This window comes from Artibeus jamaicensis, unplaced genomic scaffold (assembly GCF_021234435.1).
Source record: "Artibeus jamaicensis isolate MK-2021 breed Jamaican fruit bat unplaced genomic scaffold, CSHL_Jam_final scaffold_916, whole genome shotgun sequence".
Taxonomy (NCBI): domain Eukaryota; kingdom Metazoa; phylum Chordata; class Mammalia; order Chiroptera; family Phyllostomidae; genus Artibeus; species Artibeus jamaicensis.
The window spans coordinates 66,456,570-66,483,098 of record NW_026522059.1 but is presented as its reverse complement, the minus strand read 5'-3'; the positions used below and the strand labels follow the sequence as shown (position 1 = coordinate 66,483,098).

At 41.5% G+C, this 26,529-nt stretch overlaps 2 protein-coding genes across 5 annotated transcripts; one reads left to right on the top strand and one right to left on the bottom strand.

Moving 5' to 3' along the window:
* Positions 1-712: 712 nt before the first annotated feature.
* Positions 713-7,953, top strand: RBIS (ribosomal biogenesis factor). Of its 3 annotated transcripts, none has more exons than XM_037137050.2 (4): positions 713-849; positions 5,476-5,592; positions 7,422-7,538; positions 7,825-7,953. In XM_037137050.2, exons 2-4 carry the CDS (start codon positions 5,479-5,481, stop codon positions 7,894-7,896), a joined length of 303 nt encoding a protein of 100 aa, XP_036992945.1. In that variant the 5' UTR covers positions 713-849; positions 5,476-5,478; the 3' UTR covers positions 7,897-7,953. The 3 variants fall into 3 exon arrangements, with proteins under 3 accessions (XP_036992945.1, XP_036992942.1, XP_036992944.1); XM_037137047.2 differs by having other exon boundaries at positions 715-842; XM_037137049.2 differs by lacking the exon at positions 713-849 and adding an exon at positions 894-1,119.
* E2F5 (E2F transcription factor 5) lies at positions 7,943-25,296 on the bottom strand. 2 transcript variants are annotated; one of them, XM_037137044.2, is made up of 8 exons: positions 25,044-25,296; positions 18,747-18,856; positions 17,715-17,876; positions 15,993-16,036; positions 14,885-14,949; positions 13,581-13,848; positions 11,658-11,705; positions 7,943-8,686 (listed from the first exon to the last, which is right to left on the bottom strand). In XM_037137044.2, exons 1-8 carry the CDS (start codon positions 25,254-25,256, stop codon positions 8,577-8,579), a joined length of 1,020 nt encoding a protein of 339 aa, XP_036992939.2. In that variant the 5' UTR covers positions 25,257-25,296; the 3' UTR covers positions 7,943-8,576. The 2 variants fall into 2 exon arrangements, with proteins under 2 accessions (XP_036992939.2, XP_036992940.2); XM_037137045.2 differs by having other exon boundaries at positions 11,658-11,702.
* Between the last annotated feature and the right edge of the window lie 1,233 nt (positions 25,297-26,529).

The window sequence follows — 26,529 nt, the reverse complement described above, 5'->3', positions numbered from 1 at the left end:
TAGGAGGGACACAGGGATGAGAACTAAGGGGGGTGGAAATGGGAGGGAGGTGGGGAGCAAGGGGCGGGGGAGGCTGGGATGGGAGAAATAGACAAAAAACTGTACTTGAAAAATAACTAAGTAAACTTAATTAAAAAAAAAAAAACAGAATACGTACATCAATCATGGCCTGACTTTGCCTTCTCTGGCTCCCTGCAGTTTCATCTCTAAGAGACACTATATGCAGAACATGTAGACCCAGACCTGCTTGCATGCCAGAGATGAAGATAATAGGACCCAAAAACTCATTCTCAGTCTCACTTCCTCCTGAGCCTGCAGTTCCCTACACATGTCCTCTCCTAAATCCTTTGCAATGACCACACTTTAACCGTGGACACAAGACTTGACCAATACGCGTTTCTAACGCGAAGGCCTGGGACACGCCGGGCTAGACTTCCTGTGACGGGCGGGCATTGAGCTTGGGGGCGCGGCGTTACTGTTCGGAAGTTACAGTGCTGGGAAACAAATGTGGGCGCAACTACGTCAGGAGGCGGGAACCAGCCGAAGCGCGGAAACACGTCCGTTTCATTAGTGGGCAGGGTTTCATTTACTGATTGGGCCTTCGCTCTGCGAGTCCGGTGCAGCTTTGTGGGCAGGGCTCTAATCGGTTGGCTGGGCTCTGATTGGTTGGCTTGTCTTCCGACGATTCACGAGTAGGATTTCGCTTTGTGGGCGGGGCACTACTCGGTGGGCGGAATCCCAAACTATGAGAGAAAGCTTAATTGGCTACCTCGGCCGAAGCCCTACAGCTGTGCTGTGTGGAGAGCTGGGACGGCCGCGTGAGAGTGTCTGAAGTTCGTCAGGTGAGAGGTTGGTGGGTAGTTTCGGGGCCGGGGCGGGACTGGCGGTCCTTGCACCGCTGCCTGGGTCCGGATCCTCCGTGCTCTTTCAGGCTGACTTCTGAGGCTGTCCGGTCGGTGGGCCTCGGCCCTGGGCCGGAGACCAATTTTTGGTCATGTCTGTTGTTACCATGGTTTCCACGTGGTGGTCAGGGATATTTCCTGTCTCCCCAGATAGAATATTACCTTCTTCCTGAACCTGCCTTTGACTGCCTTTGTCATTTTGTGTGTGCCATACCTGGTAAATAATAGTAATTGATTAATGAGTACTAGATGAGTGGTTGGATTTTGGTTAATATTGAATGGATTGTAGATTATTTAATTTTGGGGGGATTTATTATGTGTATGTTCAGTTTCTTCTATATTTATGTATTTTTTATCGCGTTCGTTTTTTTAAGTACTGTTGGGGTTAAAAGCGTTGCTGTTACATACTTGTTTGAGGTCAAACATGGAGGATATAAACTTTAGTCAAGAGGTACAGTGTGAGCAAAGGGAAGAAAACGAGAATGTTCAAGTATCTTCAGAGAACAATATGCAGAGCAGGTGGGTGCATATGGAGAGGTGGCAGATGTATGGTGGATCCGGGGTTCCAGCAGTAAAGACAGCATATTGCTTCTTGTGCCCTAGAGGAGCCGTCACAGGTTTTTAACACTGGAAGATTCATTTCATGGGTTATGCTGGACAGACTTTAATGCATGTGGCTCATGCCAGGGGTGGGCAATCTTTCTATAAAGGGCCAGATAGTAAATACTTTAGGCTATGTGGGCCACAGTTTTAGCAGGAAAGCATCCATAGACAATACACAGTCGATTGATCATAGCTGTATTCTAATAAAACTTTTACAAAGACAGGTACCTGACCTGATTTGGACTATAGGTATGGTTTGCCCAGCCAATAGTCCAACCAAATGTACCTAGGGCCTATAGCAGTAACTCTGTAAATATTATGTCATATTTTTGTATTGCATTTTTATTTATATAGGGTTGGCCAAAGGTAGGTTTAGTTTTCCGTAGGGAAAATAATACAATAATTAATAAATAATACAAGAACAAACTGTCTCACATACTTACAACTGTAAACCTACTATGCCCCTCCCTGTACAGGAGAGGCCACTAGATCTACCTTTGAATCTTGATGTTACCTGATTATTCCCAGTGTGATAATGGGCACATTAACTTCCCTTTGCATCAGTTTTTCTTTTTAGTTGATTTGTAAAATGGGGATAAACAGTACCCCCATCAAAGTGTTATGAGGAGTAAATTAGTCAAAGCATATAAAACGTAAGCATGGTACACCTAGTAAGAGCCCAGCAAATCTTAATTATTAATATTTTTAAATGTATTTTATCGATTATGCTATTAAAGTTGTCCCATTTTTTCTCTCCTCTATTCCCCTCCACCCACCATCATTCCCAACCCTTAGTTCATGTCCATGTGTTGTGCATACAAGTTCTTTGATTTCTCCATTTCCCACACTATTTTTAACCTCCCCCTGTCTACTTCGTACCTACAATTTATGCTTCTTATTCCTTGTACTGTTGCCCCATGCTCCCCTGCCCCATCCCCACTAATAACCCACCATGTGTTCTCCATTTCTGTAATTCTGTTCCTGTTCTAGTTGTTTGCTTAGTTTGTTCTTTTTTTTAGGTTCAGTTGTTGAGAGTTGGGAGTTTGTTGTCACTTCACTTGTGATCTTTTTTTTCATAGATAAGTCCCTTTAACATTTTATATAATAAGGGCTTGGTTATGATGAACTCCTTTAACTTAACCTTGTCTGGGAAGCACTTTATCTACCCTTCCATTCTAAATGATAGCTTTGCTGGATAGAGTAATCTTGGATGTAGGTCCTTGCCTTTCATGACTTGGAATACTTCTGTCCAGCCCCTTCTTGCCTGTAAGGTTTCTTTTGAGAAATCAGCTAATAGTATTCTGGGAACTCCTTTTCTGTTGCTGTTTTTAATCTCTCCTTATCTTTAATCTTGAGTAATGTAATGATGATGTGCCTTGGTGTGTGCTTCCTTAGGTCCAGCTTCGGGGCTCTCTGAGCTTCCTGGACTTCCCCAAAGGCTACTTCCTTTGCCAGATTAAGGCAGTTCTCCTTCATGATTTTTTTCAAATAAGTTTTCAATTTCTTGATCTTGTTCTTCTCCTTCTGGCACCCCTGTGATTTGGATGTTGGAATATTTAAAGGTGCCCCAGAGGTTTCTAAGCCTCTCCTCATTTTTAAAAAACGTTTTATTTATTTATTTTGAGACAGAGGGAAAGGGAGGGAGAAAGAGAAGGAAAGAAACATCAATGTATGGTTGTCTCTCACACTCCCCCTACTGGAGACCTGGTCTGAGCAACCTAGGCATGTGCCCTGACTGGGAGTCATACCTGGCATCCTTTGGTTCGCAGGCTGACACTCAGTCTATTGAGCCATACCAGCCAGGGCCTTCTCATTTTTTTTGAATTATTTTTTCTTCATTCTGTTCTGGTTGAATGTTATTTCTTCCTTCTGCTCCAAATTGTTTGAGTCCCAGTTTCCTTCCCATCACTGTTGGTTCCCTGTATGTTTTTCTTTATTTCACTTTGCATAGCCTTCACTTCTTCCTCTATTTTGTGACCTTACTCAACCTTTCCTGTGAGCATCCTGATTACTAGTGTTTTGAACTCTGCATCTAGTAGGTTGGCTATCTCTTCCTTGCTTAGGTCTGTTTTTGGATCTTTGATCTGTTCTTTCATTTGGGCCATTTTTTTTTGTCTTTGGGTGCCTGTTGTGTTCTAAGAGGTGGAGCCTTAGGTATATGCCAGGGCAAGGCAACCCATGTCACTGCGTTGTGGTGCTGTATGTGGGGGAGGGGCCCGAAAGGGAACAATGCCCCTTGCCTGACTCTGGGTCTGCTTTCAGTCACTTGTCCTGCTTCCCACAAGCAAATCAGGCCCTTCTGGTGCTGATCCCAGGTGGTTTGGTTTGTGTATGTTCTAGGACCCTGTGTGTCTCAGTGAACTCTCCTGTGAGGCTGGGAGTTTCTTCTGCTGCCACAATTCCCTCAGGTTCTTACAACCAGAGGTTTTGAGGCTTTCCTTTTCTCCACTGGCACCCTGGGTTGTGGGGTTTGTCTCACTCCCCAGTTGTTCCTCCTGGTTTATCTGCATGTGAGAATGGGACCACTGGGTGGAGCAGCTGCTGCCTCTCCCACCCAGTCCTCCAGCTGCTGCCCTGCTGGGTATCCTGTCTGCCCATCTCCGCCCCTCCTACCAGTGTGGATAAATGTTTCTTCCTTAACTCCTTTGTTGTCAGACTTCCACATAGTTCGATTTTCTGGCAATTGTAGTTTTTTGTTTTTATATTTGTTGTCCTGTTGCTTGTGGGAGGAGGCAAAGTGTATCTACCTATGCCTTCATTTGGGCTGGAAGTCCTTAACTATTAGTATTTTTAAAATTATTCATGTTCATTGTTAAAGATAGATTGGAGAGATGTGTCTAAGGTTGAATTTACAGGCTTAGTGCACATCTGGCTATAGAACAAAGAATATCTCAAGTTTCAAAGCAAGAGCTTTTCATAGAGAGGTGACCCAAAAATCGTGTAAGTAATTTAAGGGAGGGGAGGTAGGAAGTGCAAGATTAATTACTGATTTTGAGGAGGGGCACACAGGAGAGGAAGTGGGGTAAGTAGACAAAAATGGAAAGAAGGAAGGAGTCAGCCCTAGGGTATGATGTGCACCAGGGTGATATAGTAGCATATGATCTAGCTGGATGGATGGTGATGGTTCACTTGGTGGGATGTGCTGTAGGGAGTCGACAAAACTGTTGTGTTGATGTTAATAATTCAACCAGCAGAAATGAATGTGACGTCTTCTATGGGCCATGTGCTGGAGATGCAGAAAAGAATTAGATAAGTACTCTGCACTCCAACAGCAGAAAAGACATGGAAATAATTTAATACATACAGCAAATTAAAAAAAAAAAACAGCAGTATCCCTCACTGGTGTGGCTCAGTGGATTGAATGGTGCTCTGCAAACTGAAGGTTCATCAGTTTGATTCCCAGTCAGGGCAGGTGCCTGGATTGCATACCAGGTCTCCAGTGCGAGGCACACAAATGGCATCCACACACTGATGTTCTCTCCATCTTTCTCCCTCCCTTCCCCTCTAAAAATAAATAAATAAAATATATTTATTAAAAAAATAATCAGCAGTAAGATGGAATTTTCTTAATTTTAAATTTTATTTTAATTATTGTTCAAGTAGTTTTCTGCCTTTTACTCCCATCCCAGCCCACCCCCAGCCCTCCCCACCTCCCTCTCATCCCCCCATCCCTTGTTTTTGTTTATGTGTCCTTTATACTTGTTCCTGCAAACACTTCCCCCTTTCCCCTGAAGTTCTCTCTCCTCTGGTCCCTGTCAGTGTGTTCTCTATTTCAGTGTCTTTGGTTATATTTTGCTTGTCTGTTTGTTTTGTTGATTAGGTTCCTGTGAAAGGTGAGATCATACGGTATTTGTCTTCAACCATAGTGCACTGTTGGTGGAATTTCTTAGATCTTAATTGGTCCCTTTACTCTAAAAACTGATTTAGTCACAAATGTGGGCAGCTTAATTGAGCTCCTTTTCTTTTCTAGACAATGGCCAAGAATAAACGAAAAGGGCAGAAGTCCAGGAATGTATTTCACATAGCCAGCCAGAAAAACTTTAAGGTTAAGAGTAAAGCAAAACCAGTTACCACTAAGCTTAAGAAGGTGAGTATTAAGCATCCTGACTTTAATGTTCACAAGCAAAGCATAATGGTCAAGCCACTGAGAATTTGAATCCTTTTATTTAAAACAGGTTGTTAGCCTTTCCTACAAGGGCAGAAGGAGTTATTTGTTTTAAAAAATGGAGAAAAATAACATCCCTTTCTTGAATCCAAATGTAAAAAAAGGAAATAATTGTGAATGTGTGAGGCTCCAAATAACAGTTTGAGTGCTTTATTAGAACACAGAAAAAGAAAGAAACCTGTTATTAAAATCAGTTCTTATCTCTGAACTCACATATTTGAGAACATGTCAAATGAAGATAAAATATTTCTTAGAATGCAAAATCTCAAAAGGAGCTTATCTTCTTTGTTTTTACTGAAAATATTTGGGAAACGGGAAATTTCTTCACTAAGATATAGTATATTACTAGAGAAAATGTTTTGAAGTTTAAGTAATATGTGGTGGCAACTCGTCGGGTCTTGGTAATAATCCTAATAGCCCATTGAAATGTAACATTTAATTTTTCAGTTTTCATGTACTAGTTGAGTTCAGCTTTCTGATTGAGCAGTTTTATGACTGGAAATCCTATAAACGAAGTAAAGCTGGGTAATATGGGGATTTGGAGTGACAGTTATCTTCAGAGTTGACATTGGACCCAAGACCTGAGGGATAAGGAGCTAGAGCAGGGAGGCGCTGGGAGCAGCATTTCCCAGGCAGTGGATAGCAAAGATCCTGAATATTATTTCATGACGTAAAAGTGCTGGAAGCTTCATATATGCTGGTGGGAAATGGTGGAGAGGAAAGTACACGGTTAGGCAGCCTGGTGGTGTTCTCTTAGAAAGGAGCCTAACTTATGTGAGGAGGGCATAAGGTTGCCAGGCACCATGTAAATGGTAGATTGAAGTTTGTGGCCATGGATTTAAAGAAAAGCCACTCACCTAATTATGATTTTCTATGGCTTCAGTTGTAGGCTCAGGAAAGTCTGAGAGTTGACTAGGTTGCTAAGCAAGTATGACTAAGGGAGAGAAGTTAAGGAGAGTTAAGTGATTGGAGAAATAATGGTCATGGAATTTGTGCTGCCTAAAGGGAAAAGTGAGGGTAGGGAAGTGAAAAATAATGGAATTTGAGGTTTAGTGAGATTTAAGAATTGTGAATAAACTAGGTGAATGAGGCTAGGAGATGACGAGGCCATAGGGTTAGTTCTGTTGAAGCTACTAAGCAGTGACATCAGGCCTAAGAGATCAGTGAGCCGAGGTTCAACAACTTTCATGAAGGAGCAAGTAATTCTGGAGTTCACAGGTGACAGTGGGGAAGGGAAGGAGAAGATAATAGGTCCAGGGGTATAAGGTACACAGGATATGAGTTTTGAAGGAGAAATGGCTTGGGAGCAGCAGGAAGAATAGAACCACTACTCCACTGTTCACATTTAATAGAGGGGGGCTGCCAACGTGGTTGGCTTGATTGCCAGTGACTTCCATCAGGCCAAGGAGGGGCTAAGAGGTACTAATGTTAGCAGGACACTAAGCAGGGGATCCAGGCTCCTTGTTTCACAGGTAAGAGATGACAGCTCTATTTAGGAGTGTGGTCTATGCTTTGGTCTGCTTATATCAGTCAAGTCAAGGTATGGAGTATTCCACATAATTCTTTTAAAAAAAGTAGAACCTTTTTGTCTAAAATTCCCCAATAAGACTAAAAGTTTTGGTGTAAATCCTCCCTGCAAATTGGTTACATTTTTTAGCTTTTAGGCTTAAAAAGGTTAAATTAAGATTGAATATATTTTAACTTTAATGGTCAGGAGATCATGGATTAATTTTTTTTTCTTTTTTAAAAAGATAAACATTATGAATGATGAAAAAGTTAACAGAATGAATAAAGCTTTTGTTGACATACAGAAGGAGCTTGCTCACTTCTCAAAAGGCCTTTCCCTCGAACCTCTGCAGAAACAGCTGGTGGGTAGAAATCATTTCCTTTTACTAAACTGAATACTAATAAATTAAATCCCAAATTTCCTGAGCTGTAAGTTGCATGTAATTTTTAGTACTTGGCTCTCTGGTATACATGGCTATACAGTATGTATAGCATATTCATAAACCATTGAGTGTGAACATGAGAACTTAACTGTTCTATTTCCAAAGGTATGACTACAAGAAATTAAATTGGATACTAGATCATGTCATTTTGTCCACCTTTCTTATCAAAACTTTTAACTACTGTGTAACGCTTTCCTCCCTCCAGATTCCTCAGCAGTGTCATGAAAATGAACCAGTTAATGTTGAAGAAGCTACAAGATTAATGGCTCAGTTGTAATGCACTGGTGATGCGTCAAATTCCCCCAAAACACCAATAAACTAAATGTTTTATACATTTTTATTTTTAAAAATCTTGTTAATGTACAGGCATTGGCACATTTTAAAAACAAACTACATAAACATATCTTTCCTATAATCTAGGAAAGTAGAATGCCAGAAGTCAACCAAACACGATAAACTTAAAGTGCTAAAATAGAAGGCACTTCACAAACTGTTCATGGAAACAGTGACGATATTTAAGTGTACACCCTTCAATTTATATGTGGCAGTGAATGTCTGTCTGGATTGGAACACACAGAAATATGGAAATTTTTGTGGCAATACAAGCACAACACAAATAAATGATGAGTCCTTGGCCAACATTTTAATTTTCTGATCACCTTAAGCCTATTTTAACTTTCCTCATTAGAGTAACAAACAGGAGTCAGAAAAGTTGAAGTCCCAGAATGTAGTTACTAGAGGGTGGGGTGTGTGGGGTTTTAAATCACTTTCACCTGAAGGAACAGAGCCCTTTGTGTTCATGGTTGAAGTTTTATGAAGCGGGAAAGTATTAGGGAAGGAGACTTAAGAATCAGCAAACTAAGCAGGTGTTATGTTCATTATAAATACTTAGATTATTAGGAAGTCTACAATATTACACAGTTAGAGGTAGATAACAGTCCCAGGTTTCCATGGAATCTAATAATTCAGTATCTGGACATCGAACAGGTCACACACTCCTTCATTATCATCTAAATTAAAGTTGTAGTCATCTGCTGGGGTTGGAGAGAGCCGGAGGAGAGGAAACACTGCAAACAGCACAAGATCAGGGTTAATGACGGCTTCTCCAAACACAAAACACAAAACTGTCCATTAAATTATGGTTTCTATATTATACAAGAATTTAAAAATACAACGGGAAAAGCAATTATCAAATGAATGGCTTGTGCCTAATGTATATTTTGAAAGACTATTTAAAGATAATTATGCATTGATTATAAGCATAAGCTTCAGAAATAGGTTATAATTTTTATTGGTTGACTTGTCACTAAAATAACATGATTAAAAAACATGAGTTCAAGTATGTTCTCTCATTTGCTAAATGAGCTACTACTTTGAAAACAGAATAAAGTAGACTTAGGTTAATAAGTGTTGGTGTTCTGAAGATGTTGAGGTGTAGGTGGAAACACTGTACCTCCTCACACAACCAAATTTAAGGACAACAAAGATTTAGAAACAAAAAACCAACCAAAATAGACAGAAAATTGAACTGTACCAATCCAACAACGAACCATTCATCCAGACCGGTAAGAGGGGGCGTAAGGCGGTTGGCTGACCGTGGACACACTTTCACGTGCAGATAAACCAGGAAGGTTTAAAAACGGTGAGACAGACCATGTAACCCAGCAACAGGAAATAAAGCCTAAAAGCACTGACTGGAAAAACTCGGGGGTTGAGGTGCTGGGAGAGGCTCCCAGCCTCACAGGAAACTTCGTTGGGGAGACCCACAGGGTCCTAGAATGTACACAAGCCCACACACCCGGGAACCAGCACCAGAAGGACCCAATTTGCTTGTGGGAAGCAGCAGAGGGGACCAAAATTCAAGAGAGAAGAACAAACCCCACTGCTCCCTCTCTGACCCCGCCCCAGTCACAACCCAGTGACTGGGTAGACCCCCCCCCCCCGTGAACACCTAAGGCTCTGCCCCTCATACGTAACAGGTGCAAACCAAAACATTATGGCTCAAGGAGAAGAACAGGTCAAAGCCCCAGAGCCAATACTTCTAAGCAACCAAGACATAGCCAACCTATCAGATGCACAGTTCAAAACACTGGTGATCAGGATGCTCACAGAACTGGTTGATTTTAGTCGCAAATTAGATGAACAAATGATGGCTACACTAAGTGAAATGAAGCAAAATGCAGGGGGAACCAATAGTGATGGAAACAAAACGGACTAAAATCAATGGAGTGGACCAGAAGGAAGAAAGAAACACGCAATCAGAAAAGAATGAAGAAACAAGAATTCAAAAAAATGAGGAGAGGCTTAGGAACCTCCAGGACATCTTTAAATGTTCCAACATCTTAATTATAGGGGTAGCAGAAGGGGAAGAAGAACAGCAACAAGTGGAAAAGTTATTTGAACAAATAATAAAGGAGAACTTCCCCAATCTGGCAAAGGAAATAGACTTCCAGGAAGTCCAAGAAGCTCAGAAAGTCCCCAAGAAGTTGGACCCAAGAAGGAACACACCAAGGCACATCATAATTACATTAGCTAAGATTAAAATGAAGGACAGAATCCTAGAAGCAGTAAGAGATAAGGGGACAGTCACCTACAAAGGAATTCCCATCAGACTGCCAGATGATTTCTCAAAAGAGACCTTACAGGCAAGAAGGGGCTGGGATGAAGTATTCTAAGTCATGAAATCCAAAGACCTACATCCAAGTTTGCTCTACCCAACAAAACTTTCATTTAGAATGGAAGGACAGATAAGTGCTTCTCAGATAGGGTCAAGTTCAAACAGTTCATCATCACCAAGCCCTTATTACATGAAATGTTAAAGGGGCTTAACTAAGAAAAAGATTAAAAAAATATGAACAGTGAAAGGATAGCAAACTTACAGTTATTAACAACCACACCTAAAACAAAAGCAAACTAAGTGGACAGCTAGATCAGGAGCAGAGCCACAGCAATGGAGATCACCTGGAGGGTTAGCAACAGGGGAGTGGGAGGAGGAGAAGGGGGAAGAAAGTAGAGAGAATAAGTAGCATAGATGGTAGGTAGAAAATAGACAGGGGGAGGGCAAGAATAGTATGGGAAATGTAGAAGCTAAAGAACTTGTGACACATGGATATGAATTAAAGGGGGAATGTAGGGGGAGGGGGTGTGCAGGATGGAGGGGAATAAAGGGAGAAATGAGACAACTGTAATGGCATAATCAATAAAGTATATTAAAAAATAAAATAAATATGACTTTTCTTGAATAAAAAAATAAAATAAGTGTTGGTGTTCTCTTTCTTCAGAAATGCTAAAGGAATCGAAGTGGTTACAGTTCTATTTGCTAATGTAACAACTGTTCCTTCCCAGGTCTCAGCTATAGTTGTTAGGGGCCAGGACTCTAAATCCAAGAACTTATAGAAAGGTGAAATCAAGCATTATCAGTGAAGTAATTACAATATTGTAGCTGCTGATTTTTAAGAGGATTTTAGATTAGATGATAACATGGCCCATATCAGGAACAGTGCAGTCAACTTCATGTCCCATGGTAGTGGGATGACTTACAAAGCTGTTCCCCCACCCTCACCTAAAGCCATTTTTTTCATTGCTTTTAGAGAGAGAGGAAGGGAAAGATAAACACTGATGGGTTGTCTTCTTGTAGGGACCCCAACCAGGGATCAAAACCCATGACCTTTGTCTACGGTACAATGCACCAGCCGAGTCACACCAGCTAGGGCACAAAGCTGAGTTTTCAGACTGGTTACCTGTGCACTTATATTATTTTAGTGTTCTTGGCCAGATTCTCGAGGAGTGAAAGGGCTAGTGTGCCACCCACTTAGAAGTTTACTCAGTGCGGGGTAAGTGTCCCCTTATGGACTCTTCCCTTGAAACAGAGGCAAAGACAAATGCAAGAGGATGCCTGTAATTTACTCTAAAATGTTATTAAAGGAGAATTTTTATGACATCATAGTAAATTAAGTAAACAATAAATTATGTGCCATTATAAATTCCAGAAAAGCATTATTGCTTATAAGGTAGTTAGTAAAATTTTAAATTACTTACCATCAGAAGACATCAACTCATCAATGATATCTCCACTAATAGATCCTGCTGGAAAGAGAAATGTGATAAATGTTTTGTGTCATTTCTGTAACAGTAAAGGCAGTTAGTTGTATTTCAACACAATATACACTAAATGTAATTATACTTAATCAGCAGCAGCTTAACAGCACAAAGTTATATACTGGAACTTTATGGAAAGATATTTTCATTCACACCTCCTCTCCTTTTAAACTTACAAACTCAAGATGTAGACCAAAAGCCTCATCCTCCTCCCAAAACAGACTCCTAGGTTTTACAGCCAGTGAGTGGTACTGTAATTCTGCATCACCTGACCTTGGGCAGTTGTCACTTTCCATTCCTCCTATTAGCTTCATCTCCACATCTCACGCATCAGATAGTACTTATTTTGCCTAAACAGTATTTCTCACCTATGATTTATTTCTCTTTCTATACCCACTGTCACCACACTTCTTTGGCCTTAAGGTTCTCAGCTGCACAAGTACCTCTGCCTTCTGCTTCCCAGGCATATTCGCCCTAATCATGTCTGTCCAGCACTCAGCACTCTGTGTAGTCCTCCACAAGCCACTTCCCTGGTCACAGACCCTCACTGGCTATCCACTACCTCCTCACTCGGTCTCACATATAAGACCTTCTTCAATCCAACCCCAAATTACTTTCCTTACTATTCCAAGTATAAAATCATATACATATATTAGCTTCTCAGAATTTTTTGAATGCTAGTGGAAGCCAATGTACTAACTGGGTCTGAGTTAAACCTTACAGAGCTTGCTTGCTTTCTTCACCCCCTTTAGATTATACTTAAGAGGACAGGCTTTTTAAGGACCACATTTGCTTTTGTGCATCCCTATGCCCTAAGGTAGAAATTCTTATAGGGAGCATAGGAGGGAGGGTGTGGGAACTCTACACTGAGTGATATTCTATGTGCTCTCAGACCCTTACAGCCTCACCCTGCACTACCGTGAACAGCCAGGGCAGCAGACTCCTGCTACAACCCAGGACATGTTCCAAGGTACAAATAAAACTGCACAGTGCAGGTTGGAATAATCTGCAGCACTCTGACTAGATGGGCATTGATTGTCATTCACTGAGCAAGTATGCTCTCCAGATACAGCAATAAAGACTGAAGAAAGGAGGCATGTCACTGTATACTCTGTAGTCTGACTGTTCTTCAAGGTGGTTAGAGCACATGTCAATAATTTGTCCTCGAGGAACTGAGAGATAACTGTACAAAGTAAAACCTCATATAAAAACAGACGTATTAAATAGTGACAAGGATGCTGACTACTTCTGAAAATGGAATCCTAAAGAAAACTGAGCTTTAGACCCATTAAACATCATTCTTTTCCTGAGTATTTAGTTCTACACAGTTTCAACCACATAACATTCTACCACATTGTATGTTTCTGAATATACAATCAGATTGTGTGTGTAAAAAATACGTATCTTAAATCTGTAGTAATAATTAAAAAACATGATAATACATATAATTACAATCAAACATATAATAAATAATATAGCCCTCGCTGGTGTGGATCAGTAGATTTGAGTGCTGGCCTGTTAACCAAAAGGTTGCAGGTTCAATTCCCAGTCCGGGCACATGCCTGGGTGTGGGCCAGGTCCCCAATTGAAGGGGTGTGAGAGGCAACCAATCGATGCATCTCTCCCACATCAATGTTTCTCTCCCTCTGCTCCCCTCTCTCTAAAAATAAATACAGTATTAAAAAATATATATAAAAGGACAGGTTTTTAAATCTCCCTCATAAAACCTGTCCACTTGCTGAACACATACAGACACTAAATTAATACACGTTGATTAAACTAAGCTTCCTACTTCCTTCCTGTATCAGATAACAGAGTCACATGACAAGCTATGACTTTCTAAAATAAAGGCTCTGGGCCCACCTGAAGCTAAGTCTGTGGCCGGCACATGCTGGGGGCCCTGGTCCTTTTCAGATGTGGGCTGCACAGGGGGCCTTCGAGTGGCTGGGCTGGGCTTGTGCGGAGTCCCGGGAGTAGAGGGCTGAGAGGAGGGCTGTGTGAGGTCATCTGGTGGGGGGACTGGAAAAACCATGGGCTGAGATGAACTGGACTCTTTATTTATAAGTAGCACGTGGATGGGGCCCGAATGACTCTTTAGGTTGATCTGGTATTTCTTCTGTCCATTCTGACCCTTGAAGTTGTTAAGTATAACCAAATGAATAAATATTAACATTAAAAATGAGATAAAGTTACTAGGGACTAAGTAAATTTGCACAACAAAAGAGAGGCAGTAAGTCAAGACAAGAGTGGAGCCCAAGAATAGGACATGATATTAAGATTCTAAGCCACCTGACCTGTCCCCAAAAGCAAGCTATTTTCAAAAACAGCATCAAAAGCTCTCATTTGTAGAATTATGGCAATCTTCCATTTTTAATATAATCACTCCTCACATTCTCCCTATGTGTGAACACCACCCCGGTTGTAGGCTGCTGTGGAAATTGTCACCTCAACACACTTTGTTAAATGGCAACCATTTAACAAGTCAAACTCTCTGATTTACAGTCAGCAAAATAAAAAACACTACTTTTCCTACAGACATGTAAGTGCACCACCCCCGTATTTTAAAAGGTTATCTACATCCTAAGGCTTCAGAATCCAGTCATATAGATGCCTAAAAACAAACCTCTAGAGTAGCTGAGGCAGCAAGGTGAATGAGAGTTATTATTTTTCTACTCCTTCTTTGGTTGGTACAGCTTTCAAATCAGTTTTAGGAATTCTGAATCCAAAACTAAAATCGTAAAATATATACTACACAGTCAGTAAGTATTATTGACTGAATAGGCCAAAAAAATGTTTTTAAAAAGGCCTGATTTTAAAGCAATCTATTATTGTTGATATTTAAACTGAACTTCTTCAGTCAAGATTGGTACATCAGTTACAGACATAGTGAAACAAAATTTTTTGCTGTTTTAAGATTATTTATTATATCTTGACTCATCCCTTGATATCCTGTAGCCTAATAAAATCAAATAAAAAGTAAAATGTTAGAAAATTCATTCAGTCACATCTACAATTTTACTAAAGTAATAAAGACACCCAAATTAATATCCAATACCCTAAACAGACAACCTGATGGTGCTCACACACAATTAGCTCATGTTCAGTGAAAGAAAACACATTTGTGTCTCTTGAGACAGCAGGTCCATTGTAACAAGTCCCCCATGTACCATTTCTGGAATAGGAACCTCCAGTTGTGTACCAGAAGGTGCCTGAATGGCCAAAAGTGTGTCACCTGTCAAAAAAAATCAGAAAGAAACAAAGATTTTCACATTTTAGGAAATACCATCGATCCAAGAATAGAATGGCAACAAGGTGGATCCTGGAGTCAGAACACTTGGGTTTAAATCCCAGGCTCGGGCATGGGGAAACTGGGCTTCCTCAGAACAGGGTAAACGCACAGTGTTAGATCTATTATAAGTTCTAAGTTGAAGTTAATAAGTCTACCTCAAGTTAATTTTGCTTTCATTCAGTCTCATGTTAAGTTTGAGACTCTGGAAACCTTTTAAGCTCAATTAAATCACATTGTTTACTTGATTTAAACTACTTAAATGACTGGGAACATCAGAGATAAAGTGTGACACACTGAAATCTTCAATTTAATTGAGCTTACTTGTGAAGCAAATTCTACGGCTGTCTCTGAGGAAGACTGAGAAGACTCCCCCCATGGTGGCCAATTGAGGAAATAGCCATACATCTGCCTGAAAAGTCAGTGACAGGCTATGCTCTTGATAGGCACAATTAAATAAAATGTACATGCACAATTTCATTTATTTGTGTCAGATACAATGACAGGCACACAGCCCCACCCTTTCAGCTATTAATCCACTATGTTGTCATTTCAGGGGAGATCACGAGGTGGGGTGGATGGGGTAAGGAACAGTTTTCCTGATTATAAACCGATCCCCTAATTGTCCTCATGCTTTCTGTGTTCCATTTGTAACCAGCACACTTGCTGCAGTTTTATAAACAGAGCTGATGAGCATAGTGTTCATATTCAAGTTCCACCACTAACTGAAACTGTGACTGAGACTATTGTTGCTTCATCCCTCTCTGACCTGGCTGCCCCTCCCACCCAATTTATGGCCACCAATGCAGACAAGTAATGTGACCTGTGAAAAGCGGTTACTGTCACGGGAACAGAAATATGAGTGGCATACGAATATGGCATACTGAAGAGTGAGATGAGGTGTCCACTGCTGACAATAATGACTGGGGAGCACAAAGGATTCTGATTCACTGCAGTAAATGGGCTGAGCTGAGGAAAAATATACTTACCATTAAAGCAACTGCAGATATCCTCATGAGTTACATAGGAAAATGTACTGTCGTAAGAGTTAAGGAACAAATTTGTATCAAGGTCTAGGCATTTCCATTAAGATAATAAATCAGAAGCCAAAATAAACAATATGACAAATGCTTGTGGGGCTCCTAGCTATCATCAGACTAAAAAGAACAGAAGTCTTCAGTCTGAAAAATCAAAGACAAACAAAGGTCCCCAAAAGGAAAGTTCACCCTGGGCTCTGAGAAGAAGCCACTTTAGATTTCTGTGATATCTGATGATCCTTGGTAGACAGATGGAAAACCTATTCATCAAGGAGACAGGCTTCTGGAGGAGAGGTACTGATGGGGAAAAGGAAGCCACAACCACAGAAATCTCCACATCCAGAACTTTCCTAGGCCATGATTTTGGGAACTGGGAGTGACCAGAACCTTGGAAAGCAGTGCAGCAAGGTCCAAGATCAGTTAATTCAATAGGTTCATGGGGCTCCACAGTACCCATCTTGAAAACCCACTGTTATAAAACTTAAGGAGCTCCTACCCACAGAAAGAAAATAACAAACGAGATCATGGACTTGTGCATCCAGGACAAGACAACATAAAACACAACTGTATACCCTAGTCAGAAGCTCATGAAGGTACGAGATCGATGCAGTTAAATGTTCCATAGAGCACAGGTATGCTCATGAATCATGAGCTTCACAGATACTTAAGAGAACAGCAATTATAAGAAACATGGAGTGTATCACCCATCTTTCCGAAGATGACAAGATACACAGGATATACAGCCTTGGAACCCTACCATCTTAGTATCATGCTGAAAGTATCCTTGACTGATTTCAAAGCTCATGATATTTCACCTTCCAACCAACATTAATTTTTCAAAACTCTTAGAGTGGCTGACTGTCACTTCAGAGCATGGAACATAATGATTTATTAATAACCTATGCACTTCACAATGACATCTAAAGTTCACAGTTGCCCTGAGCATACTGGCTTGTGTATCACATCCTATCAATGGGTAAACTAAAAGTAGATGAAATTTGGGCCCTGGCTGGTGTAGCTTCAGTGGATTGAGCGCAGGCCTGCGAACCAAACAACCGCAGTTTGATTCCCAGTCAGGGCACATGCCTGGGTTGCGGGCCAGTTCCCAGCGGGGGACGCACAAGAGGCAACCATACATTGATGTTTCTCTCCCTCTCCCCTTCCCCTCTAAAGATAAATAAAATCTTAAAAAAAAAAAAGTAGATGAAATTTTTTTTCTCAATGCAATACAGGGATGATGTTACTATATAAGACTTACTATATAAGACTAAAATACTATAAAACCTTTAAATTATTAAAAACATAACACTAAAATGTTATATTTACTTCCTAAACTTAAATTTCTAAAAAAAGTACAACAAGCCCTGGCTGGTGTAGCTCAGTGGATTGAGCTCAGGCCTGCGAACCTAAGGACTGCGGTTCGATTCCCAGTCAGGGCACATGTGTGGGTTGCAGGCCAGTTCCCAGCAGGGGCCAGTTCCCAGCAAGGGATGCACCAGAAGCAACCACACACTGAGATTTCTCTCCTTCTCTCCTTCCCTTCCCTTCTAAAGATAAATAAATAAAAATTTAAAAAAAAAGTACAACAAAGTACCCAATCTTCTACCTGGAAAAATTTCAGATAACGTATCGTCTCTGGCTATATGTGCACGTGTAACTTATGGAAAAGGATATCTATTGTTAATGGAATCATCCATCACATTTTTGATGCTTTGCTGAAGCCATGACTTCTGCTGATCCAGTTCTCTTTCCTTCAGTTCCAGGTCCTCAATCTCAGCTTTGAGATCTCGCAGTCTCTCCAGGACCTCTTTAGTGTTGCAGCCAGCACCTACACCTCTTAAAAACAGGTGAGAATCAACATCCCCATATTATACCCAGGTTAACATCACTTGCTTTTTATGGTAATAAGATTGATTTGATTAGCAATGTATTCAAGACAAAAACCTTTCCACTCTTCTAAAAATTAAGGATTAATAAATTTAAATACCATACCTCTGAACGTGTTTGCTTAGAGTATTTTTTGTCAAGAACAACAAAATTACAAAAATTCTCAATGTTTTAGAGTGCTTTTTGTCACCAGGAAGGTCAGGCTGGTGACAGATGCACAAAAAGTTGTCATGGCCAAACAGTCACACTGGGATATCTCACAGGTACACTGAGATACAGATAAAATCAATTATAACCTTTAAATATTAGAGTGAGATTTTGACTAAAGAGAAAAAAAAAAACTAAGGCCAAAGAAACAAATTTGTGAAACAAAGTATCTGTCACATTCAAAAGTACTATAGAATCACACCAAAATTAACAGGAAAAAATGTGTTTCGATGAATTATTATTTATAATGTCCATATTTCTACATATTAAGATGTAGTTTCTGCTCGCAAGGCATTTATATTACTTAACTGGCCAACAAACACTTAGGTGGAGAGGGATTAAGAACACAAAGCAGTGTGCAGGATGTGCCAAATGTGGGCTACAATTTGAATTTGGAGAGTATAAATTAAACAGCAGAGAGCAAGGGAATGGCCTAACTCAGGAGCAATGACATATGGGGAGGTGCACAGAAGCCCTGAGAGGCAGGTCCCTGGAAAAGTGGGACTCACTGTGTGGCCAGAGAACTTAGGAGAGACAGTGGAACGACGAATTTTACAGAGCACTGGGAAGAAAAAGCAGGGTTTTAGAACAGAGCACTGATTTATAACTTACTTCCACTGGATGCTATTTTTTGACTTTTTTTCAATCAGGTCAATTCCTTCTAAGACATTGGTGATATCATAAATTCTTCTTTTTTGCCTCACAGCCAAAGTATCTGCAGCCTGTTTTAAAGAAAAACAGGCAGGGCGGGGGCCAGTGAAACAAAGATCAATAACATAAATTACAATTCACACTTTAAAGCCCAAACATTGGTTACTAAATTCACAGCATGAAAGCCCAATCCCAGATCTGACCCAGGCAGCTGATGGGAACAAGGACTGGGTGTGTTCAAAGCAGCTCTCACACCCTGGGAAGACCACATAAATTATTCCATTTAAAAGCCAGCAGATGTTGAAATGAGAAGAAAACAAAAAGGTCAGGACACAAAGCCCACAGAAATAAAAGAATAGGGAGAACACTTTGTATCATCTCATGGACTAATCCTGGGGCTGCAAACTGCCGACCCTGTCATATCTCATTTCTCTGTTTGTAAAGTCTTGTCTAGAGACAACTTCAATTCTTCTTAGGAAATTTTGAACAATTATATCTCGGCAGTTTTTAAAATAATTCAGTCAACATATTTGTGGGGAAATTTTGAAGGATGGATACTCACATGGTGAAAACTTGAAATACACTATCAGCATTTTTTAAACTCACAGTGAAAACTGAACACATGGCATCACGCTCTAGTTCAAGATGGTACCAGCAAATGGTATATACACAAGAGCTTGGTACCCTTACTCATTTTTGACAAGTTCAATAAAAACATTTAAGTTATGACTGAATTGAGGAATGCTGACAGTTCCTCTAACTAGTTCCTCACTCGTATTTCTGACACTTGTTCCCTAAGATAATGAATGGAAACTTAAAGAAGGGGGACCCCACAGCTCTTTTTCAGTGGATTAGTCAAGAGCCTACCTGAAAGTGCAGTCACATTCTCAAATTCATGGCAGTCATGAAAAAACACCTTTGTGTCCTTACTGACAACAGTTAGCAAGTTATCTAAATGTGTGAATGACAATGTGCTTCATGTACTGGTTTATCAGCCATCTGGGGGCATCACTACTTTCTTGATTGTGTAAAAAAGCAGCTCCTATAAAACCCAGTTCTGCAAGCTGGACCCTCCCTCCATGGGAGCATGTGTGACCAACAGCTCACCTCACAGACATCTGGAACCTACAGGTGCAATGTCAGTCCTAGCAATCCATTTGTTGTGCCACCAAAATGTCCAGGTTACTCCTGCCTAGTCACTCAGGTGTCCTGGGAGGGGATCCATGCCTCAGACAGTGGACAGGAGAGTCAGTGGGATGTGGCAGAGACAAGAGAGAACTGCAAGTAAGGCTCTTCCATCCAGACTATTGTAAGTAGGACCAAGCCTGGTCTCACTGGCGCCCTCTTCCCTTGTGCTCAGCAATCCCCTTCTGTTTTATCTGCCTTCACAAGAGTTTCTGTTGTGTCATGTGAGATTGTTTTCCTGAGGAGCGGCAGTCGCTGCCAAGTTAACTGTAGAAATTGGAGTTGTGGGTACATTTCTCCCTTTCCTCTGATGAGGCCCCTTGAGAGGGAGTCCAGGCCTCCAAGGCTGCTGGGTCACCCACAGCCAAGTACTCATATACAGCAGTACTATAGTTCACTGGTTAGAGCACCAGGACTAGTTTGCATGAACCAGACCACAAGAGCTCTCTTAGGTCACTAGGCAAAGGGCCATCAGATGTCGGTTTTTGCTCAATTTTCAAAATTTCTTACCACTTAACTACCAAGGTTAACCCTTGATTTCTAAAACTCAACATTATTTCCTAAATACTCTTCTAAGCACATGAGCATATAAATGGCCAACATGTATGCCCAAAAGCATACATGGATAGGACCTGTAGGAGGCTTGCACATTAGCAGCCATACCCACAATGGTAAGTCAGGATGGAGCAGGGCATGCCAAGGTGTTCATGTGTCGACTAGGGGTAACAAGGGGCAGCTGGCCCTAAAGTCGGAGAAGGTGAGAGGAGGTCCTGGAAGCCCAGGGGAAGAGAAAAGATAAATGCCTCAAGAACTGCTGTCAGGGAATCAGAAGCACTGACAACTGATCCCTGGAGAGGACCATGGAAGGACCACTGAGGACCATGTCCTAGCTGGACAATACCAGGGCCTCTTGGGCAGCAGCTGCAGGGAACTGTGGGTATAAGTGTTCTTTCAATAAAGGTGCCGGTATGATGGTAGACAGGTAGAGAGAGGCAGGATGTCTCCTTTTGGTGGCTTTTTATTTTCTCATCAATGGGGGTGCAGTGAAGGGGGAGGGGAGGTAATGGCTGAGAAGAGAGTGTGAAATTCCCCTGAGGAGCAGGAGGGAAAAACGGAAGGAATGCTGGGCCCCTGCTGTCCCTGCAATGAGCTTCATTGACACTCCAGCATCATTGGTTTTCTCCACCCCTGGAGATGGGCCTGGGTACTGATGAGATATGCACAGGGCAGAGTGGCGCATCCTCAGCTAGTCATGTGCTTCAGGTTGTTGAGTTACAGGATTTGATTTATACACCCATGACAGAAGCATCTAATTGTACCACACTAACTCCACTTTTAGGAAAATATACAAGCAAATGTAACCCTCAGGAGGAATAGATCTCCCTTCCAAACATGAAATCCTGTTCTAACAGTGTCACCAATTGTGAGCAAAGTGATGTGTACAGGTGGAACAAAATCCAATCCAGTGATGCTGCTAGGAGTTGGGCAAGACAAAATTAGGAGATCCCTTACAAGGGCTTAACAGGGCTTTATCCCATGTGCATTTTAAAAGAGTCCATCTTGAGCTCTGGGAGGAGGGACAGATCCCAAGGTAGCTTTATTTGTTTAGGATTAGTTGCAGTTCATTTGCCCAAGGATGTTCTGATGGCATGAGGTCCTGAACATGAAAGAGTAACTAGAGAAATATCCTGTCTCTCAGGTTCTGCAGTGCAAGTAGGCTGTTCTCTGAAGTACAGCTGTCAATACATGTGTTCTCAAGTGTTTGTGCTGTGGGGCATCACAAACAAATGTGACTGCATCCAAATCCACAAACATGCAAAACTCACTACATATGACCAATTTATCACTCACATGTCCACACACGAAGTGGTGGTCTGGAAAGAAAGGTGGTATGACCCCATGTAACACAGCAAGTCTGCCGATGAAATATGTGTGTATATAACTTTATATATGTTTATTTTATATATATATGTATTTTTAATCCTCATCAGAGGTTATGTTTATTGATTTTAGAGAGAGAGGGGGGACAGAGAGACAGAGACAGACATGAATGTGGGAGAAAAATATGGATCAGTTGCCTCCTGACAGGAGATTGAACCCCCAACCCAGGTATGTGCCCTGACTGGGAATCAAATCCCCCTTTCTGGGGTACAGGACGGATGTGCCAACGAACTGAGCCACCTGGCCAGGGCTGCCCATGAAATATTTTAATGAGAATTTCAAAAAACCTGAGTGAACACATTTTCAACTGTGTCCCACAATGTGCTATGTCCATCTTAGGTTTTTAACTAATTTCAAACACAGAGAAAATTAATATAGAACTTTTATAAACCAGTAATGGGATAATCATTATAGATCTTTCACAGATATTACCTAATTCAATGGTCATAATTGTTTTGTAAAGTAGCCATCATTCTGTTTCATAGGAAACAAATTCAGAAAGTTAATGAATACTCAGGTAGAATTTGGCATTAATTATGTATTTGTGAAATACATTTGTGGCAAAACATTTTCAAATGTGCTTCCATACTTTGAAAAAGACTTAAATAGGTATACAGTTAAAAGTTCTCCAGCTATGTAACTGCCCTGAAGGAGCAGTTCAGGTACCACTGATCCACAGTTGCTTTTACCTGGAGTGTATAAAATGGTATGAAAAAGGAACATCTTTAGTTCCACATATTTATTCATTGAAAATAATAAACAGTAACAAAAAGTTGTATATATGTCTAAGGCTTGAGACTGTAGTGACAAGTTGTACAACAAGGTTTAAAAAATTAAAGTCACATAGAAAAAAGAGGTTAGGTGGAAGCCAGTAAGAAAGAGTTCCTGGAAGAGGCTACTATGTGCTCTCAATTGAGACTGTAGGGAACATTAATCAGATAGGAAATTAAAAACTAAGAAACAGCTTACTTCAGAGGCACAAAAGCTCCCCACAGAAGTAGTACATTAAGTGTTTTATCTCCAAGTTAGCACCCAGGCCCACAGAAATCTCTCCTAGAAATTATTTAGTGCATTCCCTACTACTGGACTCAGAATTTTTGAAATGCACATGCTTTAAATTTGCTCCATTTTTTATTTCTTGATTTTTAATAAACTGCATAAGCTTTTACAGTGGAAGTTCATTTTTATTGTCTTACTGTTCAGTAGTATTGTATAGGTCACAAGTTAGAAAAGAAACAACATACATATGGTCTTGGATATTTTATGGTATCCAAGATATGTGGATATGAAGGTTGTTATAATTTTCATATTCATGATATTCACAAAAAATGACGCTTCTTTAAAAATATCAAGTATATAACTCAAAGGTGTCAGTAACTTATGATGAAATAGACCCCCCAAAGTAAAAATGTAAGAAAAAAATGTGATTTTATAATTTTACATTAGAGGAAATGTCAAAAATGTGTTAATGATAAAATACCAAAAAAGAAAAAAAATTTACAATGTGTTAATGATGTTTTACTATGGTACACAGTAGGAAACATCACTGGAAAGATTTCAATGTAAGAATTTTTGATACATAAGATTTTACATGCCCATATATAAATGAATGAAAAATATATATTTTTTCATACAAATGTAAGTGATTGCTCTCTAGAAGTAAAAATCACTAATAAGACAATGTTATTGCAGAAACCTCCGCACTTTTAGGAAACTGTGAATAAATATCAAATCCAGTTCCTGCTCACTGGCCCTGTGACTCCAGAGAGCAATTTCATGGAACGCAAGGAAGCCAAAGAACCCAAGGGCACATGGGTCTCAGCTGTGTCATATTCCCAGGCAAGTGGAGGGCGAAACCCTCCACTCCAAGTCAGCCCTCAGAGTTCAGTTCTATCTGGAAAACCCCAAACTTGTGGTATTCCTTTTACTCAAGTTACAGGCCACAGCTGAATTTCTAGATTTTCAATAGGAGTTTGTAAGTTGTGTTATTGTAACATCCTCATAACTGAAATTTTTAAACAGAATGCATTATTGTTCATGACCATTTTATTATGGTTTATTTGCCACAAAGCCATTTAGGGAGGGAAGGGGCTGTGGGAAATGAGGACAGGAATTTGCACAGGTGGGAACCTCAAAAACACTTCATGCAAAACACATGCAGTAGGCCCATTTGCTCAAAGCAGAGACAGACAAGTCACAGCCACTACACTGAACACCGAGGACACCTGGGGAAGCGAGGACCTGCAATACCCCACCCAGGGCAATCTCAGAGGTGATTCTCAGAGGTGAATGTCAGGGGATATTCCGGTGGCCACAGTTACACTGTCCAGCCAGATGGGCGTCCTGGACTCCCATGGGTGCGGGTAAAGCGCTCGGTGTTAGCCTAGGCTCACGACAGTGCCTGGGGTGGGGGCGCGTCTGAAGTGAGTGCAACTGATTGCTTAGTACTTAGTGTCATTTGTGTGTTACAGCCTGGTTCCTACTTAAACTTGGCGCTGGGTGATTTTTTACTGAGGCGGTCACCTTGTGTCCCTACGTGCTGTTGCATCCTGGCTGGCAAACTCTGGTTGGGGCGGTCAGGTCACTGTGTGTCACCACCAGCCTTGTGCAGGTTGTCGTTTGAAGGACCTGCCTTGGAGCCCAGGCCTGGGCGCGCCCTCACGACACAAGCGACTTCAAAGGAACAGAGGAGCCCTTCTCTTGACATGTAAAAGCCCACCTTAGAGATTTGCGACTGGTGCCGAAACAAGTCACACACACCGAACGTCCCCCACAACTGCAGGACCATGAAAAGTGGGCCAGGAAGAGGATTTCGTTACCATTATTTTTGTGGGCAGGAGGCGGGGGGAGGGGGGTGTCACATTTTTTTCCTTCGTTCATCCGGAATGTGTGGTTAAATAACTTTTGTTTTTGTTTTGAACAAAGCCGGTACGGTGGCCATCAGAACAACCCATGGAAACCACCGAGTCCCAACAGCGGTAACCTCTGGAAGCGGGCCCAAAGCGCGGGACAGCAGCTCTTTGTGAAGCGCGGACCGGGCTGTGGCCACGCGGCGGGTCAGGTTCTAGGCCAGCATCCCCTCCCCCCGCCGATTCTGCCCCCGCCCCCCGCTTCCCTTGGGGGCGTGCTCACCGCCTTGAGGTCCAGCACGCCGTCCTGCGCCTCCTGAAGAAGCGACACGAACTTCGCGGTAAGCAGCCCCAGGCTCTTCTCGTGCCGGCTGCTCCCGCCCACCGGGCCCCCAAGTTGCAATGGCGGAGCGGGAGACGACGGGGTCGGCCGGTGACTCTCAGCCTGGCCTTGCTGCGCCGCCTGCCCAGTGCTCCCGGGCTGGGCCGCCGCCATCCCCGAGTGCGCCCCGCCGACGCCAAGTTTAAATGGCAGGAAGTGACGCCAGCCGCGGTTGCTGGGAGACGCACCGAGGCTTGGATAGGAGCGGAGGAAGAGGGTGGGGCCTTAGAGGAAGGGGCGGAGCCAGCGTTTCCAGCAGGCTAGCCGCAGCTTCTCAGCTCCAGAGTTCCTCAGCTCCAGAGCTCCATAGCTTCCCCCACCCCCGCACCAAGCGGGTAGTTTCCAGACTCTTGAATCCCATCAACGTGCATATCCATCTTTATGCCAGTGAGAGTCTCGGTTACTGGTTTTTCTAGTAAGTTTTGAAATCAGGAATGTCCGTTTCCCAACTTTGTTTTCCTTTTCCTACATGGTTTTAGCTACTTTAGTTCCCTTTAATTTTTTGAATTTTAGGATCATTTTAGAAACTTCTTCAAACAAGCTGGGGGTTTGATAAGGATTGTACTGAATCCGTAGATAAATTTGGGCAACTAATCCCCAACGTAGATAAAATTGAGGAACTAATTCACGGGTTGGAAGACAGCTCAAGTCTTCCAACCCATGAATAGCTTTCTAACAATGTTTTGTACTTAAGATTCGTCCTTCCTTTGTTAAATATAACCTAATAACTTCCTTTTTGATGACATTGCCAATGGAATTTTTTTGTTTTTAAACCACTTCATTTAAGTAAAATTGACATGTAAAACATGCACATATTTATTAAACTTAATTTGTCATGAAATTATCACCGTGAAGACAATGAACATAGTTATCAACTCCCAGTTTCCTCCAGTCCCATTATTATTATGTCCTTGTTTTCATTGCTGATTGTAGTGACTTTTGCTGGCTCAAGCTCAGGGGAAAGGCTGTCAGACCGCCGAGCCTGGCGACTGATGGAATTCAGTGGATAGGAAACCTAGCTTCTTGGCCACAACCATCACCAAGGAATTTCCATTAGGATGAGCAGAAGGTGACGGGAGATAGATGTGGTTCAGTGCTTCAGGCTTTTGCTGTTGACAGAGATTTAGTAAATCTTATTCAATGAATGTCTTTACTTGCTATATGCTCTTAGGACAATTTTCAGTCTTTAAGTGGATGTTTTAAAATCTTTAGCAGTTAGGGTTGTTTTGCTAGGAAACAGGCCAGCAGAGTTCCTCATGCTCTCCCTTACAGAACCTGCTCTGTTGACATTTTAACTATGATTACAGTATGCATTTTAATTTATCAGTCTTCTTTAGATCAGAACTAACTTGGTAAAATAAGTTACTAATATATAACTGCATTTCCC

Coding starts and splice junctions, on each gene's coding strand:
- RBIS (XM_037137050.2), top strand. CDS start 5,479: ATGGCCAAGAATAAACGAAAAGGGCAGAAGTCCAGGAATGTATTTCAC. Junction 5,593..7,421: donor TTACCACTAAGCTTAAGAAG/GTGAGTATTAAG, acceptor TTTTTTAAAAAG/ATAAACATTATGAATGATGA. Junction 7,539..7,824: donor AACCTCTGCAGAAACAGCTG/GTGGGTAGAAAT, acceptor TCCTCCCTCCAG/ATTCCTCAGCAGTGTCATGA.
- E2F5 (XM_037137044.2), bottom strand. CDS start 25,256: ATGGCGGCGGCCCAGCCCGGGAGCACTGGGCAGGCGGCGCAGCAAGGC. Junction 17,877..18,746: donor AAAAATAGCATCCAGTGGAA/GTAAGTTATAAA, acceptor CCTGTTTTTAAG/AGGTGTAGGTGCTGGCTGCA. Junction 14,950..15,992: donor TATCTGCAGTTGCTTTAATG/GTAAGTATATTT, acceptor TTTTTTTGACAG/GTGACACACTTTTGGCCATT.